The 13241-nt window shown below is 45.7% G+C and overlaps 1 protein-coding gene across 2 annotated transcripts in view; it reads right to left on the reverse strand.

The window, feature by feature from the left end:
- The window catches only part of LOC126412389 (uncharacterized protein DDB_G0287625-like), a 140845-nt gene that overhangs the window by 117734 nt on the left and 9870 nt on the right, over window positions 1-13241 (reverse strand). For both annotated transcript variants that reach the window (XM_050081966.1, XM_050081965.1), the window contains exon 2: window positions 516-1462. In XM_050081966.1, coding sequence (XP_049937923.1) covers window positions 516-1462 — 947 coding nt within the window. The remainder of the gene's footprint in view (window positions 1-515; window positions 1463-13241) is intronic.

The following is a 13241-nucleotide window of genomic DNA, read 5'->3' on the forward strand; positions in this document are numbered from 1 at the left end:
AGTCTGATGACAAAACATTTGTGACCATAGACGTGAAGTAAAGGAAATTTATTGTAGTAAAAATGCTAGACAAACAAAAGTATTTAATTGTTACTTTTGTCCCGTTAAAACACACAATATTTTGAGGTAACACTTCAAGTTTACGATTAGTAAGTGCAAAAACAACTGGTTTTTCAGATTCAAGAACGATTTTAGTCAAAATCTCGAGCAATCTGTGTGCGCTGTAGCTTAGACGGTTTTTGTAGGCCTGTTTGAGGCTATTTCCCGGCTTGTAGACCGCAACTGACCTACACCAATTTCTGTCTCTCGACTTCACCTGCGCCACCGTGATAAGTTATAAATGTTATCGTATATATTCCTGTATAGCAGAGACGAGGAAATGTGGCTGATGTGTATAAATGTGAATGTAGAATATCCCCTTTACGTCTGTGACTACTGAGAAAACATGAAATCTCAAACGGAAATGCATTTTAACATGAGGAACTGTCTTCATCTGTCACCTTCAGTATACTCACGCGTCTATCGCACTCTCCAGAAAGCTGTATAGTTGCCTTCTCTGACGTCGATGAAGGTAATATGGCTCCGGATAGCAACTGGTGCCGTAGTCTTCCGCAGAAAAGTACGTCCCGTGATGATTGGGCGCTGGGTGTCTCGACGAGAACGCTTCGTCTGCTGCCACAGAAGCACTATTTTTTCCTTCGTGGCTGACGGAAATGTCGTAATGTTGTTCGTAATCTCTCGGCATACCGTCCGCGCTCTGTGTCCATTTTTCTACAGGTGTAACATCATGCTGGTTTTGATCTGTAGCGGGTACATAGGCGAATGGGCCATACATATAATTTGTCTGAGCGTGGTCAGCATTTCCCATTTTGCCACTGGACCCTTTTTGTTTGTCAGCAGTCTCAGTTTCAGAAGAACCTTTACCAGAATCAGGTCTAATCTGATGAATATCGTAATAATTTCCCGGAAACCATAATAACCACGGTCCAAAAGGGTGCATAACAGGCTCTCGGACTTCATTACTCTCCTCTGTAGTAACAGCAGGACTGTTGTTTCTTGTACCGTTGTTGTTGTTATTATTGTTGTTGTGCTTGGCACTTCCATTCGGTTTCTGCACAGGTCCGCCTGTACCAGGCCGATGCGTTGTCGCCCTGGATCCAGGATCACGCGGCCACTGGCTGGCAGAGCCTGCACCCCCAGAATTCTTCCAGCGAGACGAATTGTTTGTGTGGCCGCGCCACGGGCGGTGCTGCGTTTCATTTGAGGAACCGGTGGCGTTCCACTTGCCCTTGTCGTGCGGCTGGTGTGAGGAACTGGAAGGACGCTTGGAACGCTGGGGAGACTTGAAGCTGTAGTTGTTCGGGAGGGGAAACAGCTCCTCCACTTCTATCACCTGCTGCCACAACGGCTGATTCTCGTACGGTTTCTCCGTCTGCAGCTTCTTCACATTTTGTATTCGAACCTGCAACAGAGATTGACATACAGTTTCAGCCAATTTAACTGCATCGCTATCCGTCACAAATTGGGCTCTTTCTTACATGCAACTATTTTAACACTTTACGATAATTTTAGTATAGTCGAAATGGTAAAGTATGGCTTGTTGTGCTATCAATGTTCCCTGGTTCAAATGGCTATGAGCACTATGCGACTGAACTTCTGAGGTCATCAGTCGCCTATAACTGAGAACTAATTAAACCTAACTAACCTAAGGACATCACACACATCCATGCCCGAGGCAGGATCCGAACCTGCGACCGTAGCGGTCGCCCGGCTCCAGACTGTAGCGCCTAGAACCGCACGGCCACTCCGGCCAGCAATGTTCCCTGGTTTACCACTAGTAATACCAGTGAAAGTGACGTGGCTCATAAACAAACGTAATACGTATAGGATGGGGAGGATCTCCCTCGAGTTTCTGCCACAATCCCCTATTGTACCACTTGTAATGAATTCAATATGATAAGACCATGGTCTATAGTCACTTCGTGTGCTCTGTCTGTTCTTTGCTGGCCCCTTGCTATGGTATGATTATATACAGCGTTGTAAAACATAGCGGCCCCGTTGCAAATAGGAATAAACTTAGGTGGAAATGTTGTTTTGAACAGAGAGACTAAAGAATTATCCCCGTCCTGTACTTGTAGAGATGATGGAGTGTATTTCAGCGTTCAGTTGCAGTTGGGGCCTTTGATTTTAGAAAAACTAATGATGAAACGTAGTATCAAGAAGTTAGCCGTGTTATTAGTATGCCATTAAATATCTCGCTGTATTGAGTAAATCTATGCTGTATGAACAGAACAAAATGGTCAGCAACATTTAATAAACATGCCACTCGCCGCTGTATGTCTGATTGAGCAGTACTACCAGTGATCTCTTCCTCGCTGCTCGCTTTTTAATCGAAGCGGCTTCAGCTTGACGAAGAAAACAATACGCCACCCTTTGAATGTCGAAAAAAGTAGTCAATTCACACATGTAAAATAAGAAAAACGACACTAGCCATTCACTGAGAAGAACTGTAGAAGATGTAAGAATAAAAATTCGTTCAGGAATGCATTGAAGTGCCAAAGAAACTGGTATAGGCATGCGTATTCAAATACAGGGATATATAATAAGGCAGAATACGAACTGCAGTCGGCAACGCCTATATAAGACAACAAGTGTCTGGCGCAGTTGTTAGATCGGTTAACGTTGCTACAATGGCCGGTTATCAAGATTTAAGTGAGTCTGAACGTGGTGTTCCAGTCGGCGCACGAGCGGTGGGACACACCAAAAAAGCTTGAAATGGCTCTAAGCACTATGGGACTTAACTTCTGAGGTCATCAACCCCTAGACTTACAACTACTTAAACCTAACTAACCTACGGACATCACACACATCCATGCCGAGGCAGGATTCGAACCTGCGACCATAGCAGAGTGCGGTTCCGGACTGAGGCGCCTAGAACAACTCGGTCACAGCGGCTGGCCTGGGACACACCATTCCAAGGTAGCGATTAAGTGGGGATTTTCCCGTATGACCATTTCATGAGTGTACCGTGAATGTCAGCAATCCGGTAAATCATCAAATCTTCGGTATAGCTGCCGGAAAAAGATCCTGCAAGAACAGGGTCTGCGACGACTGAAGAAATTCGTTCATCGTGACAGAAGTGCAGCCCTTCCGCAAATTGATGCGGATTTTAGCGCTGGACCATCAACAAGCATCAGCGTGTGAACCGTTCAACGAAACATCATCGATATGGACTTCCGGAGTCGAAGGCCCACTCGTGTACCCTTGATGACTGCACGACACAAAGCTTTGCACCTCGCCTGGGCTCGTCCACAACGACATTGAACTGTTGATGACTACACACATGTTGCCTGGTCAGACGAGTCTCGTTTCAAATTGTATAGAGCAGATGGGCGTGTACATGTATCTCACGATTCCATAGACCCTACATGTTAACAGGGAACTGCTCAAATTGTCGGAGGCTCTGTAACGGTGTGGGGTGTGTGCAGTTGGAGTTATATGGTCGCCCTGATACGTCTAGATACGACTCTGACAGGTAACACGTACGTAATCATCCTGTATGATCACCTGCATCCATTCAGGTTCATTGTGCATTGCGCCGGACTTGGGCAATTCCGGCAGGATAATGCAACACCCCACACGTTCGGAACTGCTACTGAGTGGCTCCAGGAACAGTCTTCTGAGCGCCGGCCGAAGTGGCCGAGAGGTTCTAGGGGCTACATTCTGGAACCGCGCGACCGCTACGGTCGCAGGTTCGACTCCTTCCTCGGGCATGGATGTGCGTGATGTCCTTAGGTTAGTTAGGTTTAAGTAGTTCTAAGTTCTACGTGACAGACGACCTCAGAAGTTAAGGCCCATAGTGCTCAGAGCCCATTTGAGTCTTCTGACTTTAAACACTTCCGCTGGCTACCTAACTCCCCAAATACGAACATTATTGGACATATCTGGAATGCCTTGCAACGTGCTGTTCAGAAGAGATCACCTCTCTCTCGTACTCTTACGGGTCTATGGACAGCCCTGGAGGATTCATGGTGTCAGTCTCCTCCAGCACTACTTCAGACATTAGTGGGGTCCATGCCACGTCGTGTTGCGGTACTTCCGCGTGTTCGCGGTGACCCTACAAGATATTAGGCAGGTGTTTCTGTTTCTTTTTCTCTTCAGTGTAGTAACCTCAATCTAATTGTAAATTAAAATATATAATTTAATAATTATCTATTTGAGCTACTTTTGTAAATATAACATGTCTCTACTATTACACTTTTCTTTTGGGTATAGAGAAGCTCTCCGATGTAAGATGTGACGGCTCCATTGAATTGTTTGAGGGGCAAAACAAGCATTCGCACCGATGTATACCTGAGGCTGCAGTTATAGATTGCGAAACCACTTGTTTCAATAAAGGATCATTTAACAGCTGTTTCGGATCTTCATTATCAAGACATACAGAACAGTTCCATTTACAATGAAATGTACACGAGACAGGCGGAACATTCTGAAACTCCAAAGAGAATGTAATATGACATCTTCTCATGCTGAGTAATGAGAAGGAGCGACCTGTTTTACTTGGTAAAAAAAAACTTTCTAAAGCTAAGATCACATAGATATTTCTTTAACTTCAACTGCCAACTTTGCTGCCATTTTCAGTTCTGTAGCACAGTGCATATAAATGGAATATATCTCGTATCATGATTTATGACGCAATATTTGAGGAAAAAAGGTTTTTTTTTGACATCTCAACAAAGGGAAAAGGAAATTTTTGATTTAAGTATCTTGCTACGTTTCATCTGCTAACATTACAACTTGGCGTGATGTTCCAGCTGACAATAAGCACATTTTGTAACAAAAATTTTGAAGGTATGTAAATGTACAGTTTCCTTTTCAGTTTTTGTAACGTCAAACAGAAAACTTTTTTCTCAAATACTACATCTTAATTCATTATATGAGATTATTCCATCTATGTGCACTATTTTACAGACCTGAAGATCATAGTAAAGTCCGTCGAAACCACTTGTTCAAAAGATAGAAATATTTATGCGATCTGGGCTTTAGAAAGCTTTTTACCTAGAATGTAGTAATTCAGTTTCCAAAGAAGACAAGCCTTGACAGTTGCGAATAGTACAAACCATCAGGTTAATAAGACATAGTTAGAAAATACTGAGACAGGTTTCTTATAGACGAGTGGAAAGACTAGTAGAGGCCAACCTTCTGGAAAATCAGTTTGGGTTCTGGAGAAATCTGGGAACACTCGAGGCTATACACACCCTATGGCTTATCTCAAGACATTGGTTTGAAAAAGACAAGCCGCCCGTATAGCATTTGTAGGTAAAGAGATGTGTTTGTAACTCTGAAAGAAGCAGGGATAAATTACAAGGAGTGAAAGGTTATCAACATCTTGAACATAAGCCAGACTGCGCCTATAATAGTCGAGGGGCAAGAGATGGAAGCAGTGCAGTTTGGCAGGAGAGCTTCTGTAAAGTTTGGAAGGTAGGAGATGAGGTACTGGTAGAAGTAAAGCTGTGAGGACGGGGCGTGAGTCGTGCTTGGGTCGGTCAGACGGTGGAGCACATGCCCGCGAAAGGCAAAGGTCCCGAGTTCTAGTCTCGGTCCGGCACACAGTTTTAATCTGCCAGGAAGTTTCAGATGGAAGCAGTAGCTGACAAGGGAGTGAGACAGGGCTATAGACCCATCCCATGTGTTATTCAAGCTGTTCATCAAGGAAGCAATTTAAGAACCCAATGAAATATTTGCAAATGGTACTTAAGTTCAGAAAGAAGAAATAAAATCTTTGATATTTGTTAATGACCTTTAAGTTCTGTCAGATACGGCGAAGGACTTGAACGGAATCGATAGTATGTTTAAAATAGATTATTAGGGAAATGTCAGCAAAAGTAAAACAATGTTACGGAATGTAATCGAAGTTAGGCGACGCCGAGGAAATTAAATTAGGAAATGAGACATTACAAGTATTAAATGAGGTATGCTTTCTGAACAGCAATTTAACTAATGATGGCCGAAGTTGAGTGGATGTAAAATACAGACTAGCAGTAGCAATAAACCATTTCTGAAACAAAGTAATCTGTCTACATCGCACATGAATTAAAGCTACACGAAATCTTTTCTTAAGATACTTTTCTAAAGTGTAGCGTTGTACAGATACAAAACATGGACTATAAGTGGTTGAGAGAATAGTAACGTTTTAAACTTGGTATGACGAAACACTACTGACAATTGGATGAGTATATCGGATAACTAATAAACACATTGCCGGAAAAAGATAAGTACACCTGGAAAGATCACTTCGATTTTGATCGGACGACGTCACATGCCACATAGGGATAGTAGATGTACTGGTAGTGTTTTCAGCTTCGTCCGCCAACAGATAGCGTGGTGGCATAGCTACCAGAGCACCATCTGTGTCTACCCCTTAATATGGAATACTCACAGCCAGAAGGCTTAGCGTGGTGCAAACGTGGGAAGCAAGCAGGCAACCATCCCACGGAGACGCACTCGTGCCTCTTACAGCCAACTGAGCGAGTTTGGAATGGGTCAAATTGTGTCTTCCCGAGTGGCGGTCTGGCCCTTTCGGAGAATTATCACACTCATTGGACGTGCTGCGTCAGTTGTGCAACGTCGTATTGTAAGGGCAGCAGTGGCAGATAAGATGTCTTGTGAGTCCAGAAGTGTCAACACGAACTGTTGCGAACCGGTTATCAGCAGTGGGAATGCGGGCACGCACAGCTCTAGCCCAGCTTCCACTCACGCCACAGCATCGACGTGCACGGCTCGATTCGTGCCGTCAGAGGATCACTTGGAAGATGGAATGGTGCGCTGTGGTCTTGAGAGATGAAAGCAGATTCCGTCTGCAAGCAGTGAGGGTCATGTGCGCGTACGACATACACCTGGTGAGGGGTGTCTCGGAGAGTGCTTTCGTCTCAGTCATACTGGCCCCATCTCAGACCTTACGTTCTGCGGTGCGATAAGCTACAACCTTTGTTCACCTTTGGTGTTTTTGGAGGAGACGCTAATGAGCGCTCGCTGCGTGCAGAATATTCCTTTTGCCGTTCTTGCAGCAGGAAGGTGCTGAGATGTTTCAGTATGATAATGCTCACCCACACACTGCCCGCGAAACTCGACGTGCTCTGCAAGGCGAGCGGCAACTTCCCTGGCCAGTACGATCTCCAGAATTGTCTCCAATCGAGCACGTATGGGACGTGATGGGATGAGAAGTGTCTCGTGCGGCTCGTCAACCAACAAGTCTTACAGGACAACGTGAACAGTTCGAGCAGGCGTGGCATAAAGTATCCCAGGACGGTATTCGCCATGTGTACGATCGACTGGATGCTAGAGTCAGCCCCTGTATTTCCGTCCGTGGAGGCGACACCACCTACTAACAGGGTGTTTCAGCATTGGTCGATACCTGGTACCTCAGAACCACTTGTGCTACTGATCTTTAAATGCAATCATTTCATATACTCAATATGCACTCTTGCAACAATAGACCTTGAGTGAATTAGAAAACGCTAAAAGTGTGTACTAATTTTTTTCCGGCAGTGAAAATAGCACAACTATCGGTCTGTAGGACACATCATTAGGCGTCATGAAATCGTCAGTTTGGTAATGGAGGGAACTGTGAATGTCAAAACTTGTGCACGAAATCCAAGGCTTGACTGCAGTAGGCAAGTGCAACTATAGGCTTATATCTTTGACGCCGGTCAGTTGTAGAAGTTTGGAACAAAAATGGCTGAAATGGCTCTGAGTACTATGGGGCTTAACATCTGGGGTCATCAGTGCTCTAGACTTAGAACCACTTAACCTAACTAACCTAAGGACATCACACACATCCATGCCCGAGGCAGGATTCGAACCTGCGACCATAGCAGTAGCGCTGTTCTGGACTGAAGCGCCTAGAACCGCTCGGTCACATCGGTCGGCAATTTTGGGACATCTTTTATGATCGCATATTGTGATATTTTTGGAGACCGAAAAAACTGCTGTGTAGGAATCAACATGGATTCCGAAGACAATGATAGTGTGAAACCCAGCCCGCTCTGTGAGTCTACGGGACCCAGAAGCGGCGCACAGATAGGTGCCGTGTTCCTTGACACCCATGAAGTTTTCTATAAAGGTCGGTCTAACGAACGAAATACAAGCGCATGGAATATCAGACCAATTTTCTCACTGGATTGAAGATTTTCTAGCAAACAGAACACAGAATGTAATTCTAAATGGAGATGAAGACCTCAGACGTAAAAGTGACTTTGGACGAACCCCAAGGTAGAGTTACAGGCTGGTTCAAATGGCTCTGAGCACTGTGGGACTCAACTTCTGAGGTCATTAGTCCCCTAGAACTTAGAACTAGTTGAACCTAACTAACCTAAGGACATCACACACATCCATGCCCGAGGCAGGATTCGAATGCGACCGTAGCGGTCACGCGGTTCCAGACTGCAGCGCCTAGAACCGCAAGGCCACTTCGGCCGGCAGAGTTACAGGTCCATTACTTTTCACTACACACACACACACACACACACAGAGACAGACTGATATGCTAAGGCCACTGCCCATCTCGACGGTAAACGCCACCTAGTGGTCTTGCGGGCACGTGACGAGGTAACAGAAGTAAGTAACCGAAGCAGACGCGTACTGGGGATCACACTAGTGAAGATATGGGCTGCTAATGTGGAACTCCACTGACATGCGCGACTTTGACAAAGGGCAGATTACTATTACGCAGAGCCTGTGAATGAGTATCTCGAAAACGGCGAAGCCGATCGAATGTCCACATGTTACTGTCGTGAGTATCTACGGAAGGAGGTAGAAGGACAGTGAAACTTACCACGAAGCTCTAAATGGTTGGATGTGCAGGACTCTTCACAGAACGTGGGTTCAAAATGGTTCAAATGGCTCTGAGCACTATGGGACTTAACTTTTGAGGTCATCAGTCCCCTAGAACTTAGAAATACTTCAACCTATTTAACCTAAGGACGTCACACACATCCGGAACGTGGAGTTTGGAGGCTAGACTGCTCTGTAAAGTAGGATAGATGGTGATCTGTGCCATCTCTGTAGAAAGAGCACTATGCTGGTGCACGCACAAGTGTTTCGTAGCATACCATTCATCGTACGTTATTGAACGTGGAGGTCCGCAGCAGACCACCTCTACCTGTTTACATCTTGACCTAAAGACATCGTAGTTGCGATTCCAGTGGGAACGTGACAGTCGGAATTCGACCGTCGATCAATGGAAACGTGTCGGGTCTTCGGGTGAATTACATTTTTGCTACACTAGATCGATGTTCGTCTCCACAAACACGGACATCGAGGTGAACGGCGGCTCGACGGAGGCCGGTGGGAGCAGTATGCTATGGGAGACATTCTCCTGCAGTTGCGTGGGACCCGTGGTAGTTATCGAAAACGCGGGACAGCTGCGTACCACCTGCATCCACTCATGATTGATGTCCTGCCCGACGGCGATATCAACATTCAGCAGTATAACTCTCTGTGTCTTGGTGTCAGAACCGTGCTACAGTGGTTTAAGGAGCATTATAGCGAACTCACGTTCCTGTCTCAGCGACCAAATTAGCCCGATGTAAATCCTATGGGGCATGTCTTGGTAGCGATCTGATGCTGCCACCGCGTACGCTAATTAGCTACCCGTTATTTACTCGAGTTATATGATCTGTGCGGAAGACTCCTCAGGAAACGTCGTCCATCAACAAAGAAGGTAGCTTTCAAACCCTTCGTTTGCCCAATACTTGAGTATCGCTCGTCAGCATGAGAGCTGTACCAGATAGGATCATTAGAGAAGCTAGAAAAGATACAAAAGTAGAGCGGCAGGGTCGTTGTAGGTTCATTTTGCAAGCACGAATGCGTCACAGAGATGAACAGGCGGCTCTAGTGGCAGGCGCTGCAGGAGAGGCGTCTTGCATCACGGTGTGGTTTACTGGTAAAGTTCCGAGAACGTCCGTTCCTGGAAGAGACAAGACATGCACTACTGGCCATTAAAATTGCTACACCAATAAGAAATGCTGATGATAAACGGGTATTCATTGGACATATATATTATACTAGAACTGACATGTGATTACATTTTCACGCAATTTGGGTGCAAAGAACCTGAGAAATCAGTTCCCAGAACAACCACCTCTGGCCGTAGTAACGGCCCTAATACGCCTCGGCATTGAGTCAAACAGAGCTTGGATGGCGGGTACAGGTACAGCTGCCCATGCAGCTTCAACACGATAACACAGTTCATCAAGAGTAATGACTGGCGTGATGTGACGAGCCAGTTGCTCGGCCACCATTGACCAGACGTTTTCAATTGGTGAGAGATCTGGAGAATGTGCTGGCCAGGGCAGCAGTCGATCATTCTCTGTATCCAGAAAGGCCCGTACAGGACCTGCAACATGCGGTCGTGCATTATCCTGCTGAAATGTATGGTTTCGCAGGGATCGAATGAAGAGTAGATCCACGGGTCGTAACACATCTGAAATGTAACGTCCACTGTTCAAAGTGCCGTCAATGCGAACAAGGGATGTCCGAGACGTGTAACCAATGGCACCTCATACCATCACGCCGGGTGATACGCCAGTATGTCGATGACGAATACACGCTTACAATGTGCTTCACCGAGATGTCGCCAAACACGGATGCTACCATCATGATGCTGTAAACAGAACACGGATTCATCCGAAAAAATGAAAGTTTTCCATTCGTGCACCCAGGTACGTCATTGAGTACACCATCGCAGGCGCTTCTGTCTGATGCAGCGTCAAGGGTAATCGCAGCCATGGTCTCCGAGCTGATAGTCCATGCTGCTGCAAACGTCGTCGAACTGTTCGTGCAGATGGTTGTTGTCTTGCAGACGTCCCCACCTGTTCACTAAGGGATCGAGACGTGGCTGCACGATCCGTTACAGCCAAGCGGATAAGATGCCTGTAATCTCGACTGCTAGTGATACGAGGCCGTTGGGATCCAGCACGGCATTCCGTATTACCCTCCTGAACCCACCGATTCCATATTCTGCTAACGGTCATTGGATCTCGACCAACGCGAGCAGCAATGTCGTGATACGATAAACCGCAATCGCGATAATCAACAACCCGACCTTTATCAAAGTCGGAAACGTGATGGTACGCATTTCTCCAACTTACACGACGTATCACAACAACGTTTCACCAGGCAACGCCTGTCAACTTCTGTTTTTGTATGAGAAATCGGTTGGAGACTTTCCTCATGTCAGCACGTTGTAGGTGTCGCCACCAGCGCCAACCTTGTGTGAATGCTCTGAAAAGCTGATCATTTGCATATCACAGCATATTCTTCCTGTCGGTTAAACTTCGCGTCTGTAGCACGTCATCTTCGTGGTGTAACAATTTTAATGGTCAGTTGTGTATGATGGTTCGTCCATCGTATATCTAGTGGAAAGACCGTGAACCCGAAATTAGAGAGCTTCGAGACAACAAGGAGTTTACTGGCAATCGTTTTTTCCCCCAAACTATTAGCGATTGAACAGGAAAATGGGAAGTGACACTAGTACACAAAATACCCTCCGTCACGCACCGCAAGGTGACTTGCAGAGTAAGTATAGATTTAGATGCACGCAGATCCAAACAGCTGTAAGTTGCGGTAGTTATGCAGAGATGACGACGGTAGCATAAGGTAAACTAGTGTGGCGATCTGCATCAAACCAGACTAAGGACCACAATTATCTCCAATGACAATCACTACAAAATAATCAGTTCTGACTGTCTCTGGCGTGTTGTGACATGTTAACAACACTGTCCAAACTCGGAGAAGGATTGCAATTGCACAGAATGAAAATCAGCACAAAGGAAGCTAAGGAGGCAGGACTACGTAACAAAGAAGGAATGAAAGTGGAAACAACAGACTGCCAAATTGAACACGCTCCACCGTACAGAAATTTGGGGAACATGTCAATCGAAACTGAGTGAAACATAAATAAGAACAGGAATTTAAATGGCTAAAAAGTCTTTCCAGGAAAAGAAATGCTTTGGGTAGGAGTTGAGAAAAGCGACGGTAAATGCCCCTTGTGTAATGCTATTCTGTATGACTGTAAAGGCTCGACTCCGAAGACGAGGAAAGGAGATAAAACTGAAGCATTCTATGTATGGGTTTGGAGGAGAAAGGAGAAAATGAAATTGGTAGATAGCCGGCCGAAGTGGCCGTGCGGTTAAAGGCGCTGCAGTCTGGAACCGCAAGACCGCTACAGTCGCAGGTTCGAATCCTGCCTCGGGCATGGTGTTTGTGATGTCCTTAGGTTAGTTAGGTTTAACTAGTTCTAAGTTGTAGGGGACTAATGACCTCAGCAGTTGAGTCCCATAGTGCTCAGAGCCATTTTTTGAAATTGGTAGATAGAATGATGAGCAATGAAGTACTGGTAAAGCGAAGAACAATGAAGTACTGGAAAGGGTTAAAAGAAATGAGGAAACTCTCCTAAAGTTAGTTAGGGAAGGGAAAGCAAGCTGGACGAGACACTAATGCGTGGGAACTGAATTCAAGCGACGGAAGTTACAGTGGAAGGATAAAAGAAAATAGGAAGGAGAAGAATAACACTGCTTGATGTAGTGAAAAGGGGAAGGTATCAGACTTCGAAGCAATTCGACTGTAACGAGATCAGATGGGGACAGTAATGGCGTCAGGAACTTGTCCGTAGACGATTACGACGATGATTTGAGGTATTGTGTAATATGTCAGATTCTGTGCGTAGTAAGAGACGAAGACTCCTTTGACTCATTAATTTGTGGCACCCATTAGCATGAACGTGTGTAATTGGGGGAAAAAATAACAGAGCCGTAGCAGCCAACTTTAGAATAAAAAAGTTGTGTCTCAAGGAAGGGGCAAACAACCAACAAGGCATGTTTCGAATAAAACTCTTCCCTTAGAAGTGAACCATTAAAATGCTGACTTCGGCCTTGAACTGCCCACGAGGCAACTTCCGTCCGCCCTGGCTTTAATGGGAAGTAAACAGTCACGCGAAACTGCAGTCGGCTCCTAATTTGAGGATTCTTGCGCGCTGCCCGCATTGTGTCGCACGTTAATTACCGCCCGCTAGTTGGAACCAACCGCTCCACAAATACTTTCGCTGCTGTCGCGTGCTGCGGAGGTTCTATAAATAGCACCGCGCCCCGAATACGTCCGAAAGCATCCCCTACCGTCTACCAAGCAAACGCCCCACAACGCACTCGTGGCGCTAGGGCAGTCAGGTACTGTGCAGGATATTT

The sequence above is a fragment of the Schistocerca serialis genome, chromosome 7, assembly GCF_023864345.2.
Source record: "Schistocerca serialis cubense isolate TAMUIC-IGC-003099 chromosome 7, iqSchSeri2.2, whole genome shotgun sequence".
Lineage (NCBI taxonomy): Eukaryota > Metazoa > Arthropoda > Insecta > Orthoptera > Acrididae > Schistocerca > Schistocerca serialis.